Source organism: Sciurus vulgaris (assembly GCF_902686455.1).
Source record: "Sciurus vulgaris genome assembly, chromosome: X".
Classification (NCBI taxonomy): domain Eukaryota; kingdom Metazoa; phylum Chordata; class Mammalia; order Rodentia; family Sciuridae; genus Sciurus; species Sciurus vulgaris.
In genome coordinates this window covers 105,586,641-105,611,539 of record NC_136471.1, presented here as the reverse complement: position 1 = coordinate 105,611,539, position 24,899 = coordinate 105,586,641, and the positions used below count along the sequence as shown (strand labels likewise).

Here is a 24,899-nt window from a genome sequence, read left to right as displayed (position 1 = left end):
TTCATACTGTTTATTGGGAATAATTCTGTGGGCTGTTTTGCCTCAGGGATAATTTGATTAGGGGTGCTGCTGTTTGATATCATTCAGGAAAATGTTCAACTGTAAAGGGTATTGGATTTGTCATAGAATGATATTGAAGGGAAGCCAAGGACAAGCAAGCTAATAACATGCTAGACTGGTTATTAACACTGGGCCTTTTGGCATTTTTGTCCACCAGTTTTTGTTGATATTACTGCCTTCCTAAGAGATAAGCGTGTGACCAGTTTGATGATTTTTATTTGGCAAGGACATAAACTAATACCAGATAAAGAAGGTCATAGTAAGTTGGTACAGAGCCCATGCTTTCCACAATACTGTGTTTTGTCCTCTGAGGTTAGATATCTATGATAGAGAAAACATTTTTCTAAGGGAGCAAGATTGGAATGCACTGAAATGAAATGCTCACATTGACCACATCAGCTGTAATGGAGCTTATCTGATGTAATGACTCAGCCTCTGTGAATCTCACTGTGCATATGCTCTGTTTTGTGCAGGGAATCATCATCATCCAGGACTTGCCAGAGGCCACGAAAAAATATGGGGAGGGGTAAGTGTCTCATTCCTTTAAAGTAATTTAAAAATCTCTCTATACTAACCCACTGTAACCAGAAAATTTCATTTGCAACTCAAAGTGTTCGTGTGTACCTAAATTGTGTTTCCTATTAGTGTTAGAAAGTTTTTGTCCGAAGCAGGGCTGTGCAGAGAAAGACGAACATATCACGTGTTGCCCACTGGTCTTTCATTCTGCTTTTTTGTGGAGATCTACTAGTAAAGGGAAAGACAGCTTAAACTCAGTTTTTTTCCACTTCAAAGCAAGACTACCCATATGCTTTCAATATTTTCTAAGCTTTGCTAATAGTAATATAAACAACTAAAAAAGTTTCTCTTATGCAACCAACGATGGTAGTAAAATGATTCATCTGTGAGGTTGATTTTTAAACAGTTTGGTTTCACTTAAAATGTTAAGGTCCAGCATTAAGAAATGTTAGATGAATTCTTTGGGCTTGTTTTTGCTTTCTCATAAGGCTACAGGAAGTAGGCAAAAGACAAATCTAAGATTATTTCATTGAAAATATTAATCAGCTACCACAGTGACTTCATAAATCATTCTAATCTACGAAGATGATAAAGCCAGAGTGCTATAAAAGACCCCAGAAGAATACTTTGTATGATGTAGTATAGTGAGAAAAGTATTGGATGCAAAGTCAGAAGGCCTGAATTTGAGTTCTACATCTACTACCTTGATTAGATCTCACAGCCTCCCTAAAATTGTTCATCTCTGAAGTAGGATTAATGCATTCTGTACTTCTAGCCTCAGGAAGTTGTGGTTGGCATAATGTGATAATACATGTATTTTGAGAACTCTAAAGTATAATGGAATAAAGAAGTGGTATTGGCTCATTGCTGTCCTTATTGAATAAGTATGTCTTTATTGTTCTTTTTGCAGTCAAAATGAAGTTATTTGATCAGATACTTCTGTAGGTGGCAGGCTGGGGCAGGGGTTATGTAGGTAACTGAGAGCTCCTTACGCTGCACTTCATCTCTGTATGTGTCTTGGTAGGCAGACCCCAAATGATGGATCAGTCATGGAAAAAAACTTTCCTAAACCTTGCCAAATCAGCTTTTGTTCCTGTTTTCTCCAGAGCTTTTCTTGGAAATTTATTTGTCTTAGGGATTCTGGTCTTTTCCAAACCTTCGCAAAAGATGCCAATTTCTGAAGGTTTAGATATATTAAATATAAATAAAAAATTGAAATAATCTAGGCAAATTTCTAGAACTAATCCAGACCCTATGCTGCTCCAAAATTGGCTATCAATGGAAGCTTCCAGAGTATTTCATTGTGGCTTAGTTCTCACCCAATTCCAAAAGCTTCAGGTAGATTTGGAGAATGTTCTGATTATTCCATATCATCATAACCATATGGCGAAGAGAGCTGCATGGAGACGAGCAACCCATTCTTTCTTGTTTTCTCTTTTCTCTTCAGACCGAACATCAGTTGCTAGCAAAGGGATCATTAGGTCTTTACCTTAAAAGATAGCTCAGCAAGTATTTGTTTGAATAGGCAGGCAATTAATAGAGTTCCTGATAAAGAACAGGGCATGGTAATGTAATCTGCAAAAATGGACCTATTTCCAACCTAGAGATGAGATAAGAGAAGTGCTTCACATAATGCTGCTTTTACAAACACCGAAGCCTGTGATAGCAGCATTTTGACTCCTTGTGTTGACCACTTTAAAAGCATTCTTAATATCCTGAGTGTCAAAGAGATGCTATCCTTTATTCTCCCAACTTTGCTTAGTTTGCCTGATTACATTTGTTAATCGCTGACACTGTTAGTAGGGGGTATAAAAGATGCTAGTGCGTGCTCATTTTTCTGCTGCTATACAATGAAGTTTTTACTGGATTTGGCAAAGATTTTCACAAACATAACTCAGTGTGTCATACAAAAGGACACCAAGGGAAATATCACAGAGATATGGCACCAGCCTCATTAAATGAATTAAGGATCCATGAAAACAAAGAATACAGCAGGACAACTGTACAGTGTAGGTGAGAAATTAAGATCGAGGTGAACTTATTTTAGTAATATTTAATAAGGGTAAAAATAATTTACAAACATGTTAGAAGAATTCATTTATTATGTGACAAGAAAGATTATAAACAGAGTCTTAAGTTTTAAAAAGGGGAAGGGATAAGAACAGAATCGTGGTTTTAATTTCTTATTAGGCCACCAGTGTCTACTGTGTGTGGCATTGAAATCCTATTTACTATATATGAGGTATTAGCCATAGCTTAGTATTTGGGACTCTAATCTATAATTATTTTGATATTAACAAGTATCTGTAGAACATTTCATAACTCACAAATATTTCCTCTACATTATCCTACTAGTTATGAGATAATCCTATGATATAAAATGAGGATAATAATCTCCATTTACATATTATAAAACTGAGGTTAATTAGAGAAGATCTTATAGTCTGCAGCCTGTAAATAGCTAAAATGCAAAACCAGGTCATCTTATGTTATAGTCTTTTCCCTAAATAAACCATGTTCTGAATACCCTAATGCTGAATACCCTAATGTGTAAAGTTGATTAAAAACCTGGGAGCCCTCTGTTGCTGTCAAGTATGGAAGAAATTATTTTCTAAGATCTACAATGATGTTCAGGTATCAGGGGGAACAGGACAGATAGGCAAAAGGAAATAGCTCAGTGTCCATCTGCATTTATGGCAATAGCTAAAACACAAAAGTCTTGGATAGTGGGGTGCCTCAAATACAAAAATTTTCAGAGCAGCAATAGTCTTTGTTTGCAGTTATTCAAAAAGCAGCAGCACTGTTTGGCAATGATCATAGCAGATATCAAGACAATTTAATTCAGAAGTATTCCTCTGCACGGCCCACAAAGGAAAGTGCTTAAAGTAAGGGGTCCTTACTGTTCTGTATGAAAGTCACCCCTTTTGAATGATGAATTTTTCATATTTGTGCCTTTTCTAGACACAAAGACTGTATTACATCATGGTACACCAGAATAGATTGAGACAAGGTGAGATGCTGGTTCAAAAAAGAATGACATGGGGCTGGGGATATAGCTCAGTTGGTAGGGTGCTTGCCTCGTATGCACAAGGCCCTGGGTTCAATCCCCAGCACCACAAAAAAAAAAAAAAAAAAAAAAGAATTACATATAAATAAAATTACAAATCGAGTTATAATAGAGACATAACATTTTCACAAAGAAAGCACTGTGAGGACTTCACATATGCATTGGCTCACAAAATACTATGTACATAATTCTTTAGTCCTCTTCAGGTGGAACTTACTTTAAACTTTATTCTACTCTTCTATTCCTTTCCTGAGCAAATAGTATATTTATGACAAAATAGTAAAAGGCTCATTACTCCCAGTAAATATTGTCTTGACCCAGAATGCAAGTTTTGGGTGTTTTCTTGCCCCAAAAATAAATAAATAAGTCTGGGATTATTGCTTTTATTAGACTATTTAAGTAGAATCTGATTTTTAAAAAATGTATCTGCCTTTTCATATTCATTTTTCCATCTCAGAACACACACTGCATCTTCTAAGGTCTATAGCAGTGATTTGTGGTATGTATTAATTACTGATAGCTAATTTCACCATTTTCATCTTAAGAACCGAATTTCTGGAAAAAGTTCATCATGTTGTCTCAATAACAGCAGCCACAGGTGCTCCTACCCATCCTTTACAAAAGAGGAATAATAGCCATGAATTAATTTACTTTGTTATATAGAAAAAACAGTATATCTGGAGTAGCTTAATAATTGCAAGCAGACAAGACTTGTTTGTAGAGGATAATCAGAATAAAAATATGAAAATATCTTAGCATTTTTTTCTGTTTCTCCTCTTACAATGTTTAGTCTTTGGAGATAACGTAAAATGGTCAAGTCATTAAGAGAGTTCAAAGTTTCGAAGAAAATCTTAGGTCTATAAAACCTAAATCTGAAAAGTCAGTTTCCATTTTTATTTTCTATACTTAATAGTAACATGCCCTTGATGTTCTGGTATAACGGTATAGTTATGCTGTCGACGGGAAGTACTCCCAATTATTGTCTTTGTTTCTTATTAAAACAGACCAGCATGATTGTTTGGAATCCATGGGTGTGCTTGACTCCTTCGGCCCAAGGAAGCCAACCATGTCCCCAACTTAAGACTTACTGTGAGGAAAGATGGTTTACAGCCACCATAGTAAATCTGAGTTCTTTGATTCACTGCTGAACTTCTGCCCAGTTGAGGCCAATTCTGAACTTTAACTCTGAGCATACAGCTCCATATTTTCAAACAGGGAATGAATCTTCAAACTGACAAGCCGTGTAAAGTGACAAGCTCATAATGTAGTACCTAATGTCATTTGGCAGCTCCCTGGTTTATAGTTCAAGTGAAGGCATACATTTAAAGTCAATTAATTATTTCATTTTCTGGCCTATATTAGATCTGAGAGTCTTTATTATGGTGACATTTTCATGTCTCTGTAGTTTAGATGATGTCACCAATTTATCGTAAACTCTTCATAATTTTATAATACAAATCTGTTTGGGGCTGACAGCTGCCATTATTTTTTCCTGGCAAGTCTTTCCTACCACAGAAAATGGTTATTGAAGGGTCAGTCTACTTTTAAAAATTCTTTATAATGAGATATCTTTGATGGAATTCTTTCTACCTTTTACTTATTTAAGTATAACACTATATATACATAAGTCTTGACTGGTTTCTCAACCTCAGTATTATTGAGATTTTTTGAAATTTGAGGCAAAATTCACTAACATAGACTTGACTATTCTAAAGTATAACATTCAGTGGCAGGAACATTTATGACGTTGTACAACAAAATAGTTCCAAAACATTTCCATCACTTGCAAAGGATTAAGTGAAGTTGCCTTTTGTTTCCCTGCTTCCAGATCCTGGCAACTGAGTCTAATCTGTTTTCTATTTATTTATTTGCCTATCCTGGATATTTCACATAAACAGAATAACACACTGTGCTACACACTGTGCACATGTGCACATGCATCTAGTTTTTTCCCACTTAGCATACTGTTTTTGAGGTTTATTCATGTTGTGTTAATATTTATACCACGTTCCTTTTTATGACTGAATAGTATCTCATTGTATGGTTATACCACATTTCATTTATACATTCATCAGTTGATGAAAATTTGTTCATTTTCCACCTATTGCAAATAGTGTTACTATGAATATTAATGTATAGGTTTTTGTTTGAGTGTTGGTTTTTAGTTATTTTGGATACACATTAAATAGTGACTAAAAACATTTGGGACTAGATAATTCTTTGTTGTGGGGATTGTCCTATGCATTGTAGGATGTTTAATATCTTCCTTGGCCTCTCTCCACTGGGTGCCAGTAGCACCCCTGTCCTTAAAGTTGTGACAACTGAAAATGTATCTAGACATTGCCAAATATCTCCTGGGGAAAAAAATTGCCCAAGGTTGAGAACCACTGATATTAAATAAATGGAAGGGAATCTTAGGAGATAAGCCAAACTTTACCTATTATGTATATTCTAGATTTTTAGAAGAAACTTTTAAGTTTGTAGCAAAATTAAGCAGAAAGTACCAAGATTTCCCATATACTCTGTGCCCTCATTATCACGGCCTCCCTCATTATCAGTCTATCCCACTAGTGGTACATTTGTTAAAGCCTGTGAACCTGTAACAAATTGACACATCATTATTGCTCAGCAGCCATAGTTTATATTAGAGTCCATTCTTGGTGTTGTACATTCTATGGTTTTGGACAATATATAATGTTATGTATCCACTCTTATAGTTATCATACAGGTTCATTTCACTACCCTAAAAATTCTCGATGCTATGCTCATTCATCCCTTTCGGGCCCCCCCCCACCCACCAAGCCCTGGCAATTACTTAGCATTTTATTGTCCCCATAGTTTTGTCTTTTACAGAATGTTACATAGTTGGAATCATACAGCATGTAACTTTTTCAGATTAGCTTCTTTCACTGAGTAATATGCACTAGGAGTTCTTCTGTGTCTTTTCATGGCTTGATAGCTCATTTGTTTTGTGCACTGAATAATATTCCATTGTCTAGATGTATTACAATTTATCCATTCACCTATTGAAGGACATCTTGTTCAGTCTTAGCAACTCTGAATAAATCTGCTATAATCATCCACGTGCAGGTATTTGTGTGGACATAAATTTTTAACTCTGGATAAATAGCAAGGAGCATAACTGCTAGATCATATGGTAAGAGTATTTTTAATTTTGTAAAAATCTGCCAAACTATCTTCCAAAGTGGCTGTACCATTCTGCATTCCCACCATCAATGAATGAGAGTTTCTCTTGTTCCATATCCTTGACAGCATTTTATATTGTCAGTGCTCTAGATGTGGGCCATTTTAACAGAGATGTAATGGTATCTCATTGTTTTGACTTGAAATTCCCTGATGACATGCTGTGAAGCATCTTTTCATATCTTTGCCATGTATATATTTCTCTGGTGAGGTGTTTGTTACGATCTTTGGCACATTGATTCTGTTGTTTGTTTTACTCTTGAGTTTTAAGAGTTTATTGTACATTCTGAATAAGAATCAGATGTGTCTTTTGCAAAATACTCTTACCCATTCTATGGTTTCTCTTTTCATTCTCTTGGTATAGTGTGTTACATAGAAGTAAGTTGAGTCAAAAGAAGAGCAGTATACAGGGTTGGGAGACTAGGGTGTAGTCCTAGTCCTATAATCAAATATTCTTATTTTGGGGTAAATTACTTAGTCTGTACATTTCAGTTGTCCAGTCAGTAAAATGGAGGAATCAAGATGAGTCTGTAGTGTCCAGTGTACTCAGTGAAACACCTGATCATCTAAACAGGCCCCTGAGGGAAAGGAGGAAAAGGAAGTAAAGTGTCTCTGGTATATAGAACTTCCCCTTCAGACAGAATAACTCTACTGTTTCATATTTTATGTTGTATTTCTTGTAGGTTTGATTTGCAGAGAATTCCATGACTAATAAACAAGAAAACCCCTGGATTAATTGAATCTCAAAGATTCCTTTGAGATCTGAGATCCTGTAATACATGAACTCTCATTAGAATCCATTTTTTGAAGCTGCAGTAATGTGTAAAGGGGAAGAAAAATGACATGGGGAATTAAAAAATAGCTAATATTATGTGACTCTCTGTCTCATGACAAATTAGTTGCTTCCCTGCATTGTGGTTGTAAAGCATATAGTTCTTCCAATGTTTCCAGGGTGGTCTTACACATCATTACATTAGTTTGAGCCACATAAAATGGCTGAAAGTCATAATTTTGGCCTTCAAAAGATTATAATTCCATATGTCTCAACTGATAAAAATGCAATGTACATAGGGAGCCCTTGACTTCAAAGGCTTCTTAAGCATCCAGCTCATATAAAAATGTGTGGACCTTGTAGGTGGTTAAAGGTCTGGTTTGGAATCAAATAAGATTAAAGAGTTCTGTGCATCAGCCTAACACATCTTTTGGCATTGATATACATGAAGAATCAGTAAAGAAAGTATTGAAAAAATCCAAATCAATTTGGCTTTTAAAGTTATTGGGTTCCTTTTGGTAAGTGTTGGAATTGGTTAAAAGTATGTGAGGCCTGGGTTTCCCCACAATCTAGTTGCTACCTACGACCAAGTCTTAGGCCAGATTTTGCTCTATACACAGACATTTATCAGTAAGAAATGTCATCTGACATAATCTGTAAATTCCATGAGCTCCCACTTCTTTCCCCTTTTAGGTCCTACCACAATACCTTAAATGAAAAGTTCATCTGAGGCATATGTAACAGTATGCTAGCAATGGTATTCAGTTAACGTATGTAGTTAGAGGCAAGAAACCAAGACTCCTTCAAACTGAACACAGGGCCTTTTAGGACTGACTCAAGTCTTGGTCACAATTCCTAAGGGCACAAAATACCAGGTTTTAGATTTGTACACTGTACTCAGGCCAAACTTTGCTGTTGTCATTCCAAGAGCAAATTCACATGTAAACAACATTGATTTAACCATTGAAAAGTCATTTCTGAAATCTGTGCACTAATTAACAAAAGCACAATTCATCTGTGAAACTCCATTTCTTAAATCTATTATGCTTTGTTGTGGGCTGGAGTGAAAGAGAGCTGAATGTTTTTATGATAGCCACATTTGGAATGTGACTTTTTGTTACATTATGTGTCCTGCTCAGACAGTTATTCATTCCTAGAGTCTAGATTACAGCTGTCACATAGAATACACACTGTACTGTCTGTTGATGGGTTATAAAGCAATCACTATAACAAAAAGTTATGTGTTTAAAACTATATTTCATACATAATGAGTTTTATCTACCTTCTCTTTCCCCCATTAAATGTTGATTATTATTTATAGTTTTTCCATGTCTTTTCATATAGGACAGAAGTGTAATTGGTATAAATAGGATCCATAAACTCAAAAGGAAATTTTGTGGTTGTAACAACTGTAAACATGAACACAGCTGATGTCCTTCCTGATAAAATTGAGGCACTAGTAATAGGAGAGATAGTCATCTTTGGAATACTCCTGTTTTGATGGTCCACCTAATTGTATATTTAGTTATGTCAAATTAGATCATTTATTAATTCCATATTGGTTTGATTTCATGTGGGTAAGGCATTGGCTCTAGTTCAGAGACATCACATTAGAATACCATGCCTTTATATCAATTGGTATAATTGCTAGTAATTTGATGTAATTCTTAGTAATGCTACCATCTGCCATTTCATGTGGAATTTTTTTTTTATAAATAGTTAGAAATTGTAAAACCCCTTCAAAGAAAATTTTGTCTTTTACCTTTCTTTATGGGATAGCCTATTAGGTCATTTCTTTATACCTTATTTTCTTTTCAAAGCATAAAATTATTAGGCAAGTGACATATGAATGTATAATCTAAAGTTTGGCTTTTAAGAAAACTATACTGAGACCCAGCAACTTGGGAGGCTGAGGCAGGAGGATCGCAAGTTCAAAGCCAACCTTAGCAACTTAGCAAGGTACTAAGCAACTTAGCAAGACCCTGACTCAAAATGAAATATAAAAAGGGCTGGGGATGTGGCTCAGTGATTAAGTGCCTCTGGGTTCTATCCCTGGTCCCTAAAAAAGAAAAAAAAATTGAGGTAGTTAGTAGCTCTCCAAGGGGAACCATGTTTGTTTGTTTTTAAAGAATATTGACTTTATAAACATGTATTACTTCTTTTGTCTTCTCTCTTCTAGAAATCCATTCCTGGCATATTATCCACACTTATTCCAGGACTCCTGCCTGTAATCATCTGGCATTTTATTTTATGACTCTAGTAGCAGAAAGATATTTTTTACAAAGTCTTAGTTCATGATCACAACCACCATATTGTCTTTGGAAGAACATTTCGGCAATTAAAGATATTAATAACAATTGTTTCTTCTCTCATGTCCAACTTTCTACTCTCAAGAGCTCAATCCTGAAACTTTAGATTATTTTTTAAATACATGAATTCTTGAATGGGCTTCAGCTCCCTAATTCCTTATAAATACAATAATGTACGCCGTTCTATCTAAACTATAAGTTAGTGACAATCTGGTTGGGCACATGAGCACCACCATAGAAGAAATTCTAGATCATAAACATACCAGCCGTGAAAAAGTCAACTTTAATTTCCATGAATAGATTACAGTGGTGAAATAAAATTGAGAAAATATTCTATTTTCTATCATCCTAAGATAGGAAGGCAGTTCAAGTATGTTTTATTTTGCATAGTTTTATTTTTTTTACTAAGTGAAATATCACTTCAGATTGTGAGACTTAGTTTTCCTAGAGAAAGTTATTTCCATCAGCCTATGATAAAGGGATAAGATATATTTTTATATATAATCTATATTAGAGATTGAACCCAGGGGTACTCTACCACTGAACTACATCCCCAGCTCTTTTTCTAAATTTTATTTTTAGACAGGGTCTCACTAAGTTGCTGCTGCTGGCCTCAAACTTGTGATACTCCTGCCTCAGCCTCCCCAGTCTCTGGGATTACAAGTGTATTTCACTGTGCCTGGCTAAATTGGTCTATAGGCAGGAAAAAAAACTCGAAGGCATTATATGCAGGCACTGTTGAGTAATAATATCAAAATGGTTCATAAGCAAGAAAATAAGGAAACATGAATGTGACACTTTATAAGATTTCTAAAAATAAATCCAAGCACAGAATTGGATGGGGAGGGTGCTGTGTCCATTTTCTATGTGTTTAAGTATGTTTGTTTGGGGGATGGTTATTGCTTGGCTGGAAAATAGTATATTCATATCCCCAAAGAATTTGGATGTGATAAACTGTTCCCACTTTGAAAATTCTTTCCAATGATGGAACCTGTCATTATGACAACTGAAAGTACTTAAGAAATCACATCTAACACCTTGCTTCACAAACTAGGAAACAGGCCCAGGTAAATTAAGCATCAAATATTAGAATCATGCATCCAGTTTAGTATCAGAGATGAAACAGGAATCACATTTCCTAACTACAAATTCAGTGCCTCTGACCATACCACTCTTTCATCCTATAGTTTCACTTGCCTCAACACAGGGGTTGGTGAAAGTGGTGAATGGATATTGGCTCTTTTAGACTTTAACAATATATCAACAAAGGGCACCTTTCATGTGACAAACAGAAAGCTTGAATAAACAGATAGCTTTGCATGTTCTGCAGTCTTGTATGAGAAATGCACAACTAAACAAGATATTAGAGATTTATTTAGAAAAGAAAATCAGTTTCCTGATTACACCAACATTTACACAATATTGTCTGGGACCAAATTTTCCATTTGAATAAGTATATTTTGCAGATTGCCTCCCTTTTTTAATGTGTTAAAAAGAACTTTAGGGCTGAGGGTGTAGCTCAGTGGTAGAGGGCTTACCTAGCATGCACAGGGCTCTAGGTTTGAGCACTAGCACTGCAAAAAAATTTTAAAATAACATTTTAAAGTTCTGTTTTTATAGAAATAGTTCTAAATTAGATCATATAATTTAGTGCCTCTGTAAACATTATCCTGAACATCATATGGTCCTTTATTGGTGACTCAGATTCACCATGATAAACATAATCATTGATGTCTACTGCTTTCGGACTGTCAGCATGAGAGGAATTAGATTCTTCTCTAAATATCCCTCAAAGGGCCTTCTGTCTTCTTTTCCTTTGCCTTTGGATTAATTAGCTTTCACTTCTTGTTTCTGTCAGTATATTGATCTAGTTCAGCCCACACTGCCCCTTCTACTTTTCAGTTTTAATGTTCAGTGAGGCTTTGTAGTCTCACAGCCAGGCTGGTGCACATGGATAGAGTAAATTGACCCTTGATTTGTCTAAGGAAGTTGGGGCTCCCCTGAAGGGAAAGCATAAGATGAGTTATAATACATGACCTTGGTCATCTCTTTGTTTCTGAGTTCATAAGAACGGATTTACTTGAGTGACTTATGCAAAAATGAAGTATTACCATTATTAATATACACAATGATTATATAAAATACTGAATAGCCATCTGAACTATCAACCTAACATTCAGTAGAACCTAATTTAACCATTGTATTTTTGTAATTACGAGTTTGTTACAAATTAGAGGTCCTTATAAATAAGGACCAAAAATAGTCCTTAATTCGCATTCAGAAGAATTTCTGAAATTTTAAAATCTGATCACAGCCCCCCAAATATTTATGAATCTTCAAAATATATTGTAGCAACCATATCACGTTGGATAATTGAAAAGACTTTAAAGATTCTATAAGGCATGTTCTCATAGTCTTTAATAACAGCAAAGGTAAAATGCAACAGGAGAAAGATGACTCCCAAGGACATTTTTAGTTACAGAGGACAGATTTGTCTTCTAATTGTGAACTGCCAAGATATGTACAAGGCTCCCATGATTCTTTGATGTCCCACTGCTTATGTGGCTGAAACTAGGCTGTATAATCAATTAAGTCAAGTGCAAAACATTAGTCTATACATTTTTATTAAACAACTTAGAGAAGTTATTACAGAGTTCCTATAAGGGAGTTTCAGACTTTAAACAGAACTTTGCAAAGCTAGTATATTTTATCCCAGATTTGACCAGGGGGATCAAACTCCCAGGAATTCCTGGAGCTAAGCAGAAAGGCAGATAGACTCATTGCAAGTTAACACTGTCCTTGCTCATTTATTTTGTACTGTCTAAGTGCAATTTTTTTTTGTACTGAGAATTAAACCCACGGGCACTTTACCACCAAACTACATTCCCCAGTCCCTTTTTATTTTTTATTTTGACATTGGGTCTCAATAAGTTGCTGAGACTAGCGTTGAACTTGCAATCTTCCTGCCTTAGCCTCCTGAGTCACTAAGATTACAGGTGCGCACCACTATGACTGGCTCTAAGTACAATTTTATTATCAGTTTGGTAGACCTTTTTTTTTTTTATACAATAACTGCCACAAGTCATAATACTATTTATTGAACATCCATTCTTTGCTAAGCTCTGAGCAAAGCAGTCTGTACATTACCTCATTTGTAACTATGAGATTAGTTCTATTCAAAAATTTTATTAGTGCATTATAGTTATACATAATATTGGGGTTTGTTTTGACATAATTATACAGGCATAAAATATAATTTCCTCCAATTTAATCCCTAGTACTTCCCTTTCCTGTTCCTCTTTCTACTGCTATTCAAATTTACAGATCCCAAAATGATACTTAGGTTTTTGCTTTCCTCAGTAGCTGTTTGCTCTGGCAATATTTTACTTACTTTCTAGATGATATATACCACTTAACTGATTTGGGATATCAATGAGATCACTCTTGTTATTGAAATTAAATAATCACAAGCTCCCCATGATGTAAGTGTTTTAGTCAGCTTTTGTGATGCTGTGACCAACATACTGGACAAGAACAACTTAGAGAAGTTCATTTGGGGCTCACAGTTTCAAAGGTCTCAATCCATAATGGCAGTCCCTATTGCTCTGGGTCCAAGGTGAGGCAGAACATCATGGTGGAAAGGCCTTATAGAGGAAAGCTGCTCAGCCCCCGGTGGAGTCAGGATGCAGAGAAAGAGTGGGAAGGGAATGCAGGGAAGATGCACTATTCCAAGGCACACCTCCATGAACCACCTCCTCATGCTACACCCCACTTGCCTACAGCTACCATCCAGACATTCCATTCAACTAGGATGGGCTGAATGGGTTATAGCTCTTATAATCTAATCATTTACCTCAGAATATTCCTGCATTAACAGGTGCTTTTGGGGGATACCACATATCCAAAGTATAACAGTAAGAATGTTTTTCTTCCTTTCCTAGTCAACCCTATTCCCATAGGAAATCCAAGAATTCCAAAATTGCACAAGAGGTCTAGAGGGATGGACCTTGATCCTTAGATTGCAGAAAAGATACTGGAATGCAAGTTTCATTTGTAGAAAGTTCATGTTCTCTATTATTCTTGATGTTCTTGCTACTGTTGCTCGTGTATAGTCTTACATAAAAAATAGCGCACACAAATCAGGCTTTCTGATACTCAGAATAGTTGCAGTGCAACTAGAGAAATCAACACAGTGACTAAAACATATGTTTTCTCAACTGGGCTAATGGTAAATTATAACAATGCTGGGAGGACACTGTTCAACCCAGAATTTTACTTTCCTATGCTTACTCCATTTGCACAATAGGCTTGGTTTCTCATTATTTTGATATTTAATTAACCTAATGTTTAAGCTTTCATATCTCTGGTGTATTAGCCTGTTTTGTGTTACTACAATGAAATACCTAAGGCAGGCTAATTTGATAAAGAAAAAAAGTCAATTTAGCTCACGGTTTTGGAAGCTGAAAATCCAAACAACATGGTGGATGCTCTGGCAAGAACCCCTTTCTCAACTGTCATGTCATGGCAAATAGCAGTGGTGGGGGCATATGTGAGAGGAAAAAATATCTCCAAATAGAGATTCTGGGGTTTCACAGAATCTAAGGACATACCCCAGTGACCTAAGGACCTCTTACTAGATTCCACCTCTTAAAGGTTCACTACCACATTGAGGACCACACCTCCAATCTGTGAACCCCTGAGGAGACAAACAACATCCAAACCATAGCACCTGGCCTCTTCCCTAGGCAAGTTCATAGTATCAAGGTGACTAACTGAGGAATGTCTACCTTAAGATAACCTATAACTGGGTGATATGACTGAATGGTGCAGTGGACTACACTATATTTTCCTTACCAGGGCCATAGAAACCCATCTGAGAGGTTCAATGGCTTTGAACTTAAAAGGGAATCTTAAGCTCCTTTCTCTTAGATGGAAGTTCCTATCCCATTCAAGCTTGGTATGCCGAATGTATTGAGGAGAGGAGAGATGAGACCCTCTCAATCTCCAGAGCATCTAGGTCAGAGGTTCCCAAACTTTCTCAGTTTATGGTGCTCTATTATTAATAGTACTGGATTTTTTTATAGCACCTAGCAAGTGAAAGAAAGAACTAACAGTTACATTTATTAAGTAATTAGGTCCAAACAGTTTAATTATTGTATCCTGACAGCACAGTAGCTGTTTGAAAAGAGTAATATATGTAAATTGGAAAAAGCAATATTTTATCTTAATCTTAAATAACCAGGCAACATACTACTAGAAGGTGTGTACATGTTGGACCCTGCCAGGCTTCTCAAATCTTGGAATCAGATTGAATACTGCCACCCCCATTTTGTGTTCCATGCTGATTTTTCACATGACACTTGTATACTTTTTTTTAATCACAGCTGAAAATCCAGCTTTGCAAGAAAAAGGAATGTAGATCTATGTAATGATAAAACTGTGAACTACCTTAAGCTCTAGTTTCTGTGGGTATCTGACAAATGTTGACTATCACTGCATTTTCTTCAAAAATCACTGAATCTCTTTCAAAAATGTAAAATATACTGTATATCTTCTGTGAGTTTGCTACATTACCCTCAAGGGCTTTGCTACATGCTTTGGGAACCAGGGTGCTAGTTTCTTGCCAAAGCAAAAAATATCTGGCTACACCCTCTTCCCAGAACACTAGGTGCCTAGCTATTTTACATCTGCATAACTTCTGAAAGAAACTAAATCATTCTTACAGAACCAAAAAAAAAAAAAAAAATTGTGTGTTCTACAGGAAATAAAAAAAAAAAAATCTCCTAGAAACTTGGCTACAAATATATTTTACACAATATACAAACACATTTGACGATCATAATTTAAAATTTCAGTACTTCTTCATAATTAGAGGTATATTCATGGCCTACAAGGTACTTTTCATTCAGTCTCCAAGTCTTTCCCATTCTACCTTTTCATTAATCCTGTTCTGTACCAAGTTCTTTACTAGGTGTTACAAAAGAAAGAGTTTGGGTCAAAACATTAATAATACATGGCTCCTACCCTCAAGAAGTTTATAACCTTAAGGAGGAACCACAGTCATAATAAAAATCACAATAAAATTTGCTGAATAGCTGTAGGCCTTAGGTCTGTCTAATGAAGTAAGAAGTGAAATCTGGGGAAGGTTTTAGAGGACATCACATTGGAATAGGAGCTAGGCAGAAGAAAGATGCAAAATTATGGAGGCACAAAAGAGCCAATTTGTAGGATGGCTAAGATTTGGTTTGGCTAATAATCAGATACATGGTAGGTTAAATGGCCAAAGAAATCACCCAATATTTATACCTTTCATATTCTTTCCTTTCCATTTCTAATGCACGATCTCATTATTTCTTAACCTGGTCTATTGTAAGCAGTTTTTCCTGGCCTTTCCCCCTCATTCTATCCCGAAATCTGTTGTGTGTGTATATACACTCTTTTCTAGATTATTCTCACTTAACTATTGATCCCAAACCTTTATGGCTACTAAATAGTTCAAATGTGTAAGCCTAACAGTAAGTGCCTCTATGACCTGGAAATTAGTCAGTATCCAGTTGGATTTCCCAGCTATTTTGAATCTTCTACTCTGGCCCTACTAACCAGGTCATTGTGCCTCCTTTATGTCCTTTTGCTCAATTCCAAGCCCTTTCTCTGTTTTGTTTTCCTAGATGTTATGATTTGGATGTGAGGTGTCCCCCAAAAGCTCACATGTAAGACAATGCAGGAAGGTTCAGAGGAGAAATGATTGGGTTTTAAGAGTCTTAACCCAATCAGTGAATTAATCCCTGATGGGATTAATGGAAGTGGTGAGGTGTGGCTGGAGGAGATTGGAATTGGGGCACAGCTATGGGGTATATATTTTGTATGGAGAGTGGAGTCTCTTCTCCTTCCCTCTCTCTCTCCCGCCGCCTCCCCTCTTTCCTGATGATGCAAGCTGCTTCCCTCTGCTATGCCTTTCTGCCATGATGTTCTGCCTCACTTCGAGCCCCAAGGAATGGAGCCAGCCTTCTACGGACTAAGACCTAAGCCCTCAATTAAACCTTTCCTCCTTTAAAATTGTTTTGGTCAGATCTTTAATCACAGCAGCAAAAAAAGCTGAATAAAACACTAGAATATCTTTTCTTGCCATCTTTGCATGCCCCAGCCCTGCCACTCCTTGATAAACCAGCTTAAATACACTTTTCAGGGGCCCTTCCCCAGGTACTTCTCCTCACCTCCAAACACACATACATCCAGTAGAAACACACTTCAAAGAATATCAAGTTCAGTCTTATAGCAGAGTTTTTATGTATCTTTTCTCTTGGTTACCTCTTGCACTGAAGAATCTTTTGGGGGAGATCATCTGCTATTCATTTTTGTGACTTGTTATATTCTCATTGCATACAGTAAATATGTCCTAAGAAAAATAATTTTGTTTACTTAAAATAAAAATGTAACCATTAAATACTGGCTTCTTCAATGAAATTGGGCCCAAGATGAGAGAACCCTTAGATAATTAGAGTAAAAATTTTTCCAAACAGGCTGTTAATTTTTAGGCCCTATCCTTTGCTGTTTTTCAGGAAATTTATGGACACGATTTCACTTAGCTAAAGATTGTTTGTGTTAAAATGTCAGTTTTAGTAACCTTCAGTGCATTAAATGTAAAATTTATGGGACAATAAAATATTTTGACTTAAGTTAGTACTTTAGGGAGTAAATTCAGTAGCCCTCTTATTTCATTTGTTTTCATAGTTTTCTTCTGAAGAGAATGCATGAGAGCTTATTTATTTTAAGTTATGAAAAAGTGGTTATTATTCTTTAATGAACATATGTGTGGGCATATCAGTCTTAGATTTGAAATATTTTCTGTAGCAATTTCAAATGAATCTGAAAAAAGGTTTAGGTTTTTGTTTATTTTTCTATTAAAGGATATTTTAAGCAGCATCTCAGTGTTGTGTGCCTGAGGCACATTTACATTGTGTATATTTGACACATCATGTAATCTGTGGTTAAGGCAGGCATGTGATTCCTGCCAGCTATGGGTTAACTCACACAATTTAAGGGGAAGGAAGTAATCAACTGAAGTTTCAAACATCACTGCTTTAGTTCTGATTTTTTTTTCCCTTTGGTGCTGAATATTAGACCCAGGGCCTGACACATGCTAAGCACTATCACTCACCTACACTCCCAGCCCCTAATTTTGAATTTTGAAGTCCTAATTCTAGCCTTTCCAGTGTGGAAATTGCCCACTGTTCTTGAAAGGAAATAATCTGATCTCCTATAAATCAAAGCTATCACCTGCTCCTTTATTTTGTTTCCACACTGAATAAAAAAATTCTAATTCTGCTATTATCATGTAAGGTTCATTAGATTTCCAGGTTACTTTGAAAAGGACTGGCAAATGCTCTGCCACTACTTCCTGTTCCCTAAATCTATAATAGTGTCTTTCGTACTAGTCAGATTTTAACTCCAAGTAATATCTTTTAATTGACTGGATTTGGCAAGTGAGATAAAATCTATTCACCAGCTTAGTCTATCTAGAGTTCTTGGTATTATATTACATTGCCTCTTGGTATAAGAAATATGTAGAAGATGTTTATGGAATGCTCTTGGTAATTTGATTAGGCTAGGATTAGAAGATCTGTATCCTGCTACATTACCTCCCAGTTGCTTATCCTTCTGAATTAGCCTGCTGTTTGGTGAGAGTTAGCTGCTTTCCTTGACTCTCCTTTTCCATTTAGCTAGCATATATAAAAAATATATATTTTTTCTTATTAGTAATTTGGGAATTTTCCTCCTAAAATCTGAAAGTACATTATTATTATTATTGTTACTATTGTTATTAAGATTTGAATGCTGTTGTATTATTACCAAGGAACATTAGAAGTTCTGCCAAACTCAGAAGATATTATTTCATATCTTGTCTTCTTTTTTATTTTTATTGGTTCTTTTTAGTTACACATGACTGTAGAATCCATTTTGACATAATTATCAAAGCATGAAATATATCTTGTTCTGATTCAGTCCCCAGTATCTCTCCTTCCCCTCCCCTCTCTCCACCCTCTACTCTACTGATCTTTCTGCTATCAAAATACATTATTGCTGATTTTTTTTGCTTTTTCCTCAGAGAAACTGATTGAAAACTCAGAGATATCTTAAAACTGCACTAGCATATGTATTTTGTTTAAAAACAAAGAAGTTCATGGTTTTGATCAACTTTGCACTTGTCAGACCATACACAGAATATTGCACACAACATAGGACAGTGTATTTTATGAGAGAAAGATGGTACAGATATTCACTTTATATGACCAATGGATGAAGAAAAGAGACCTGTTTATCTTGGAAAAGAGAAGCCCCATGGGAAAACGGTTACTGTCTTTCTTCATGTGTGAGTTGGAGGAATCTTACGTTGTTTTGGAGTCAATTTAGACCAGTGGCTGAGAAGTTGTAATTCAGTGAAATGTCTCTTGAAAAAGACCACCATAGTCAAAAAATTACTACAAATGTATATACCAAGCTACCTTTCAGGAGATGTATGTGTATATATTAAATATATATTAAGGGCCTAAAAACATCACACAGTAAGAGTTCTCTTTGATTAGTTAATCAAAGCATTCCATAAACACCTTTCTGAGAACTAGTTTTCTAAGGAGTTGACATTAGAGTAGTAATTTACAAATTATGATAATGGGATAGGTAACATCAGCATTACCTGGGAACTGATTACAAATGTAATTTCTTGGCTCTGACACAGACCAGTGGAATCAGAAACTGCTGGTGAGTTCCAGCAATTTATGTAATAATGAATTCTAGGAGATTCTGATGTTGCTAAAATGTGAAAAGCACTTCTAGTAAATTCCTTTGTTATTCTCCAAACTCAACAGTGCCCTTTTGGTTTCCTTCATAGCATTTACCATAATTTATATTTTTAATGTTTTTTTCTAATGGTATTATACAACTCAATTCATTTTATAGGTCATTTCTCATCCAAGGTATAAAAGGAAAGAACTACTTATTGAATTCAACTACTTATTGAATTCTTACCCTAGTGTAAGTGCCATCCAGCTGGTATTAATTTGGATCCTTTAAAGAATCCCAAATTATTAATCTATAATTTGGGATTAATTATTAATTAATTAATTATTAATCTATAATTTTCAGTTCTATAAACTGAAATGTACATATAAATAATGAGGCAAAACATAAATTCATTGCTGTGATTGTCATCTTTACAAGATACTTGAAATGTTTTTCATTTACTTCAGAATGTTCTTTGGAAAATGTAGACCTTTTACTTTATCATTTTAAAAGATCTGGGGCTGGGGATATAGCTCAGTTGGTAGAGTGCTTGCCTCGCATGCACAAGGTCCTGGGTTCAATCCCTAGAACCACATAAAAAAAGTTAAAAGATCTGTATTGAGCTGGGCATGGTGGCACATGCCTGCAATCCCAGCAACTCGGGAGGCTAAAGCAGGAGGATGGCAAGTTCAAGGCCAGCCTCAGCAGTTTAGCAAGACCTTCTCTCAACATAAAAATAAAAAGTGCTCCCTGGATTCAATACATGGTACCCAACCCCACCCCCCAAATCTGCTTGATACCTTCTCCCATATTAGAAGTTCATAAAATTAGGACATTTTCTACTCTTTTGACATTAGCGGAGATCAGTTTCAATCAGTTTCCCTGGTGGCATTATACTTATGTCTCCAAGAAGCAAGATGCTTTTAGAAAAACATTGTTAAGTAGAGCATAAAATGTATTAGTGTATAAAAATAAAAAGAATGCTCCATAAGTGTACCTGCAACTATTGCCTAATTTACTGTGCTGAGTGTCATAAATGTGTTTTTAATGTTTATATGAAATGCCTCTATAAGTTATGCAAAATAATTTCCATTTTCTTAAGGACAATAAAATGAGTTTTGACTGTTTTAAAGTGTCATCACACTATGCTTAAGTGCATTTAGAACAAAATTACTATTAGAGTTTCCTTAGGATGAATTATAGCCAAATTTATCTTCTTGTTACTGTTTTGTCACTTCTTTTGAAGTCAAGGTTCTCTCGGTAAACATTATTAGGTCTATTGCAGGTCTATTTCTTCTTAGTTAGATGGACAAACACTGATAGTCTTCTACAGTCTGGATTTAGATTTGGTTGCTGCTGTCCAACAGCCGAATGCCTTGGGGTATCCACTTACAGTAATGAATATAAGTAGTGGTATCATTATTACTATATTTAAACACCCATGGTTGGCAGCAATGTGCTCAAGTTTGAATATAACATGGTAAATTATGTCACTGTCCCTGCCCAGGGCAACTGCTACTGAAAGGACACACTCACTTGATGAGGAAGCTAGTGGATGCAGTGCTTGTGAGCTAAGTGTAACTTCACTGCTGACTCACGCAAAGAGGTTTAGGATGTTGCCAGTGTTGTCTGAAGAACATCTTGCAGTTTTCATCTTGTATAGTAACTTATCTTATGGGGTTTTCATTCCACTTTTATGCTTATTATTATATCTCTTTTTAGTTTTTCTCACGGAAGAAAAAGCCAATTCAGTATTAAAACGCTACCGAAGAGCTAATGGACTTTTTGAAGAAATAAGACAGGGCAATATTGAACGTGAGTGCAAAGAAGAAGTCTGCACATTTGAAGAAGCCAGGGAAGCTTTTGAAAATAATGAAAAAACTGTAAGTATACAAGCAATTTTTAAAATTCTCACAGATTTGCCTACATTTTGATTTATATTTGAGATCTCAATTCCAAAGTATGTGTATTGTTATTAATTAAAAATTACTTTTTCAAGGAAGCCTGAAAGTGGCATCTAATAATATTCCATCCATGGGAAAGCTAGGTTCACTTCCCTGTGTGTTGGTGTGTTTCCACAGGACTCTGCCAAGAGCAAAGATTCATCAGCTTGGCAGGGGAGAAGCATTTAGTTCACTGAAGGCTTTGATCTAGAAAGTTAATATCCTTACCTTACTATCAGAAAGTAAGGGTGGAGGAAGCTAATGAAAGCTGATAATATTTTTAAATGTTTTACTTCTCCTACTAAAGAAAAGACATATATGGACTCCTCATCCCCATTCTGTGAGAATACTCCTCTTCATCTCTCTTTCTTCTGGACTACATGTTATTCAAGGAGAGCAGAATAGGTACGCATGAGACTGTGATGTATATTCTATAGAACTGCTTCACAGTTGGAAATGACATTACCAGAGGTAGCCATTATAGAAAGATCTAGTGCTCTGCACCATGAAAATAACACTAGCTGCTGAACAAGTGATGGCTGAGGTGCCAGAGGGATATTGAACATGCTTCAGGAGCAGTGGATGCAGAAGAGTTTTAAAGAGAGGAGTTTTGATCTTTTGTTAGCTAGAGAAAGCCCCAGAAGGAGCCCAAGGAAAGGCTTTGAGAGACGTGATTGCTAGGTTTGAGTATACACAGCAAAAGCAAAATTCATTTGGAAATTGATAAGCTGTGAGGTTCATCAGCTTCGCTAATTCACTTGGAGTTTATTGTTGTATATAGTATAAGTTATGGATTTGATTTTTCCACCTGTCTACCCAGTTTTCCAAACACCATTTAATATAAAGCTCTTCTTCTCTGTAGTGATTTTAGTTACCTTTTATTGTGTACCTAATTTCTATATGTAGTTAGTCTATTTGGGGATTTCCTATTGTAGTTCATTGGGTTATCTCTCTGCTCAAATATTAGAACCCCACTGTTTTAGTTATATGGATATGTAGCATGTTTTAGTGTAAATTAGAACCACTTCTCCCTTATATGGACTGCTTCAGTGGTTTGTGAGCTATTCTTGCATTCTTGATGTTCCATGTAACTTTAAATATAAACTTTCCTAGCTCCAGAAAAAGAAAATGTCAGTCTTTCTAATAGGATTTCTTTCAGTTTACAGTCCTTCCCCCAAAATCTGTTCTTACCACAGCCTAATTTCAGTAAATATTAATTTCGCTCATCTATCTGGTTGCTGATATCCAGACCTTGCTACCATCCCTGATTCTTCTCTCCTTTTCGGATCCTACATTCCATCTACCAATAGTTGACTCTATCATAAAAATACATTCAGAATGTAGTCACATTTCAGTCTCTCTACATGTTACTATTATACATCCAAGTCACCACCACCCTCTCATCTGCATGATTTCTTTTTTTAAAGAAAAATTTTTTTAGTTGTAGATGAACGCAACACCTGTATTTAATTAATTTATTTATTTATATGTGGTGCTGAGGATCAAATCCAGTGCCTCATATGTGCTAGACAAGTACTCTACCACTGAGCTACAACCTGTATGATTTCTTGACCTTCTTCCCCATAATTGATTCTCAAAACAGTAGGCTATACTTTAAAAATCTCTTTTTGACATTTTCTCTTCTCCCTCAGTAAAAGCTAAAGTACTCAGAATCATCTATAAGATACTACACAATCATGTCCATCCCAAACTTCCATTCCTCTATAGTTATTTCTTTACCACATCTCTTATGATATTCCACCCCTTATATTCACTTTGCTGTGGCTTGCCTGTGCCTACACACACACACATACACACAGCACAGATCTACCTCATGGCATTGGCATTTGCTCTTTCCTCTTCCAGATGGATATGTCTGAGCACGCTGATCACTGTCAGGTCTTTGCTCAAGTTCACTTTCTCAGTGAGAAAGTATCTGGCCTTAAATTACAACCTTGAGTCCCTTCCATGAATTATTTTTCTTTCCAACAGTTATCACCACCTAAAATCCATTTGTTGTATTTGTTAATTGATCACTCTCTGCCCAGGACTGTTAGCTCCATGACAACACCTTTTCTCATCTGTTTTGTTCTTAGCTATGGTCCCTAGCAATGCTGGCACGTAATGGGCGCTAAATAAATATTTGATGATAGATGAACTAATGGATTGGCATATTATGAAGTACATTTAATGCATAGGAAAATGTGATTTAAAACTTTTTCACACATTGACTGAAAGATGTGGACTTTAAAATGGATTTTTATTATATTGGCATTATGTTTATTCTCTTCTTTATGGTTTAAAGTCTGTAATCCAGGTTTGCTTATGCCATTAAAAGGCCATTTACAATAAAGTATGTTGAAGGGCTTTTGTCTAAGTGTAATAAAATTGGCAATCTCATCTTTTATTTGCTGTAGAAAAACTATTTCAGAATAGTGTTTTTGTTGTGTGCTAAGAAGGATCTAGCATTGGATAGCACAGTTTCATCTTAATCTTGGCAATGAAGAAAATGTTTGGCTTTTGAGATTTGCTTTCTACTCTTAGACTTCTTATTACGTTTTTGTTTACTAAATTTTATTGCTCAGAACAAGTTTACTCACATATATTTTCATCATCCCCAAATGTAGACTATGTGAATTTAAAGGTCCATTTTCAGTAGACTGAAATTCTACTTGAAATTCTATTTATAATTCTTTACCTAATTGCAAGCACAAGTCTAATTAGACAATGGGAGAAAATATATTGTGCTTAATGTTCCTCCTTTTCACCAAATAGAAACTAGGTCAGATTTATTCACATATTATCTGCTGAATCCCTACTATGTACCAGATACAGGACATACCACAGTGAATAAGCTATCCCTTACTCATGGCTTTTGAGATCCAATCGAGAGAGCTGACATACACACAACTCATATGAGCGCTTTGTACATCTTAAATATATACAATTTTTATTTGTTACTTGTACCCCAGTAAAGCTCAAGGAGGAAAAAGCAGTAGTTATCTGAATGGCTTGCCTGAATCCTCTCTGTAGACAGTTAGATGGATGTGATTTGGTGTCTCAGCTCTGCCATCTACTGTCTATATTGCTTTGTAGTAAACATTTCGCCATTTATTTTTATGTTTTTTGAAGGGGAAAAATTACACCCACAGCATTAGGTTTGAGTGTATGCCTTTGGTATAGTGCCTACCACAGTGAAAGGTACAATAAATACATTTTATTTTAGTTTATAGGTGAATTACAGATAC

At 35.7% G+C, this 24,899-nt stretch overlaps 1 protein-coding gene across 1 annotated transcript in view; it reads left to right on the top strand.

Moving 5' to 3' along the window:
- The window catches only part of PRRG1 (proline rich and Gla domain 1), a 105,348-nt gene that overhangs the window by 46,109 nt on the left and 34,340 nt on the right, over window positions 1-24,899 (top strand). Inside the window, exons 2-3 of the mRNA XM_079122972.1 lie at window positions 534-586; window positions 21,431-21,591. Coding sequence (XP_078979098.1) covers window positions 577-586; window positions 21,431-21,591 — 171 coding nt within the window. The 5' untranslated portion in view covers window positions 534-576. The remainder of the gene's footprint in view (window positions 1-533; window positions 587-21,430; window positions 21,592-24,899) is intronic.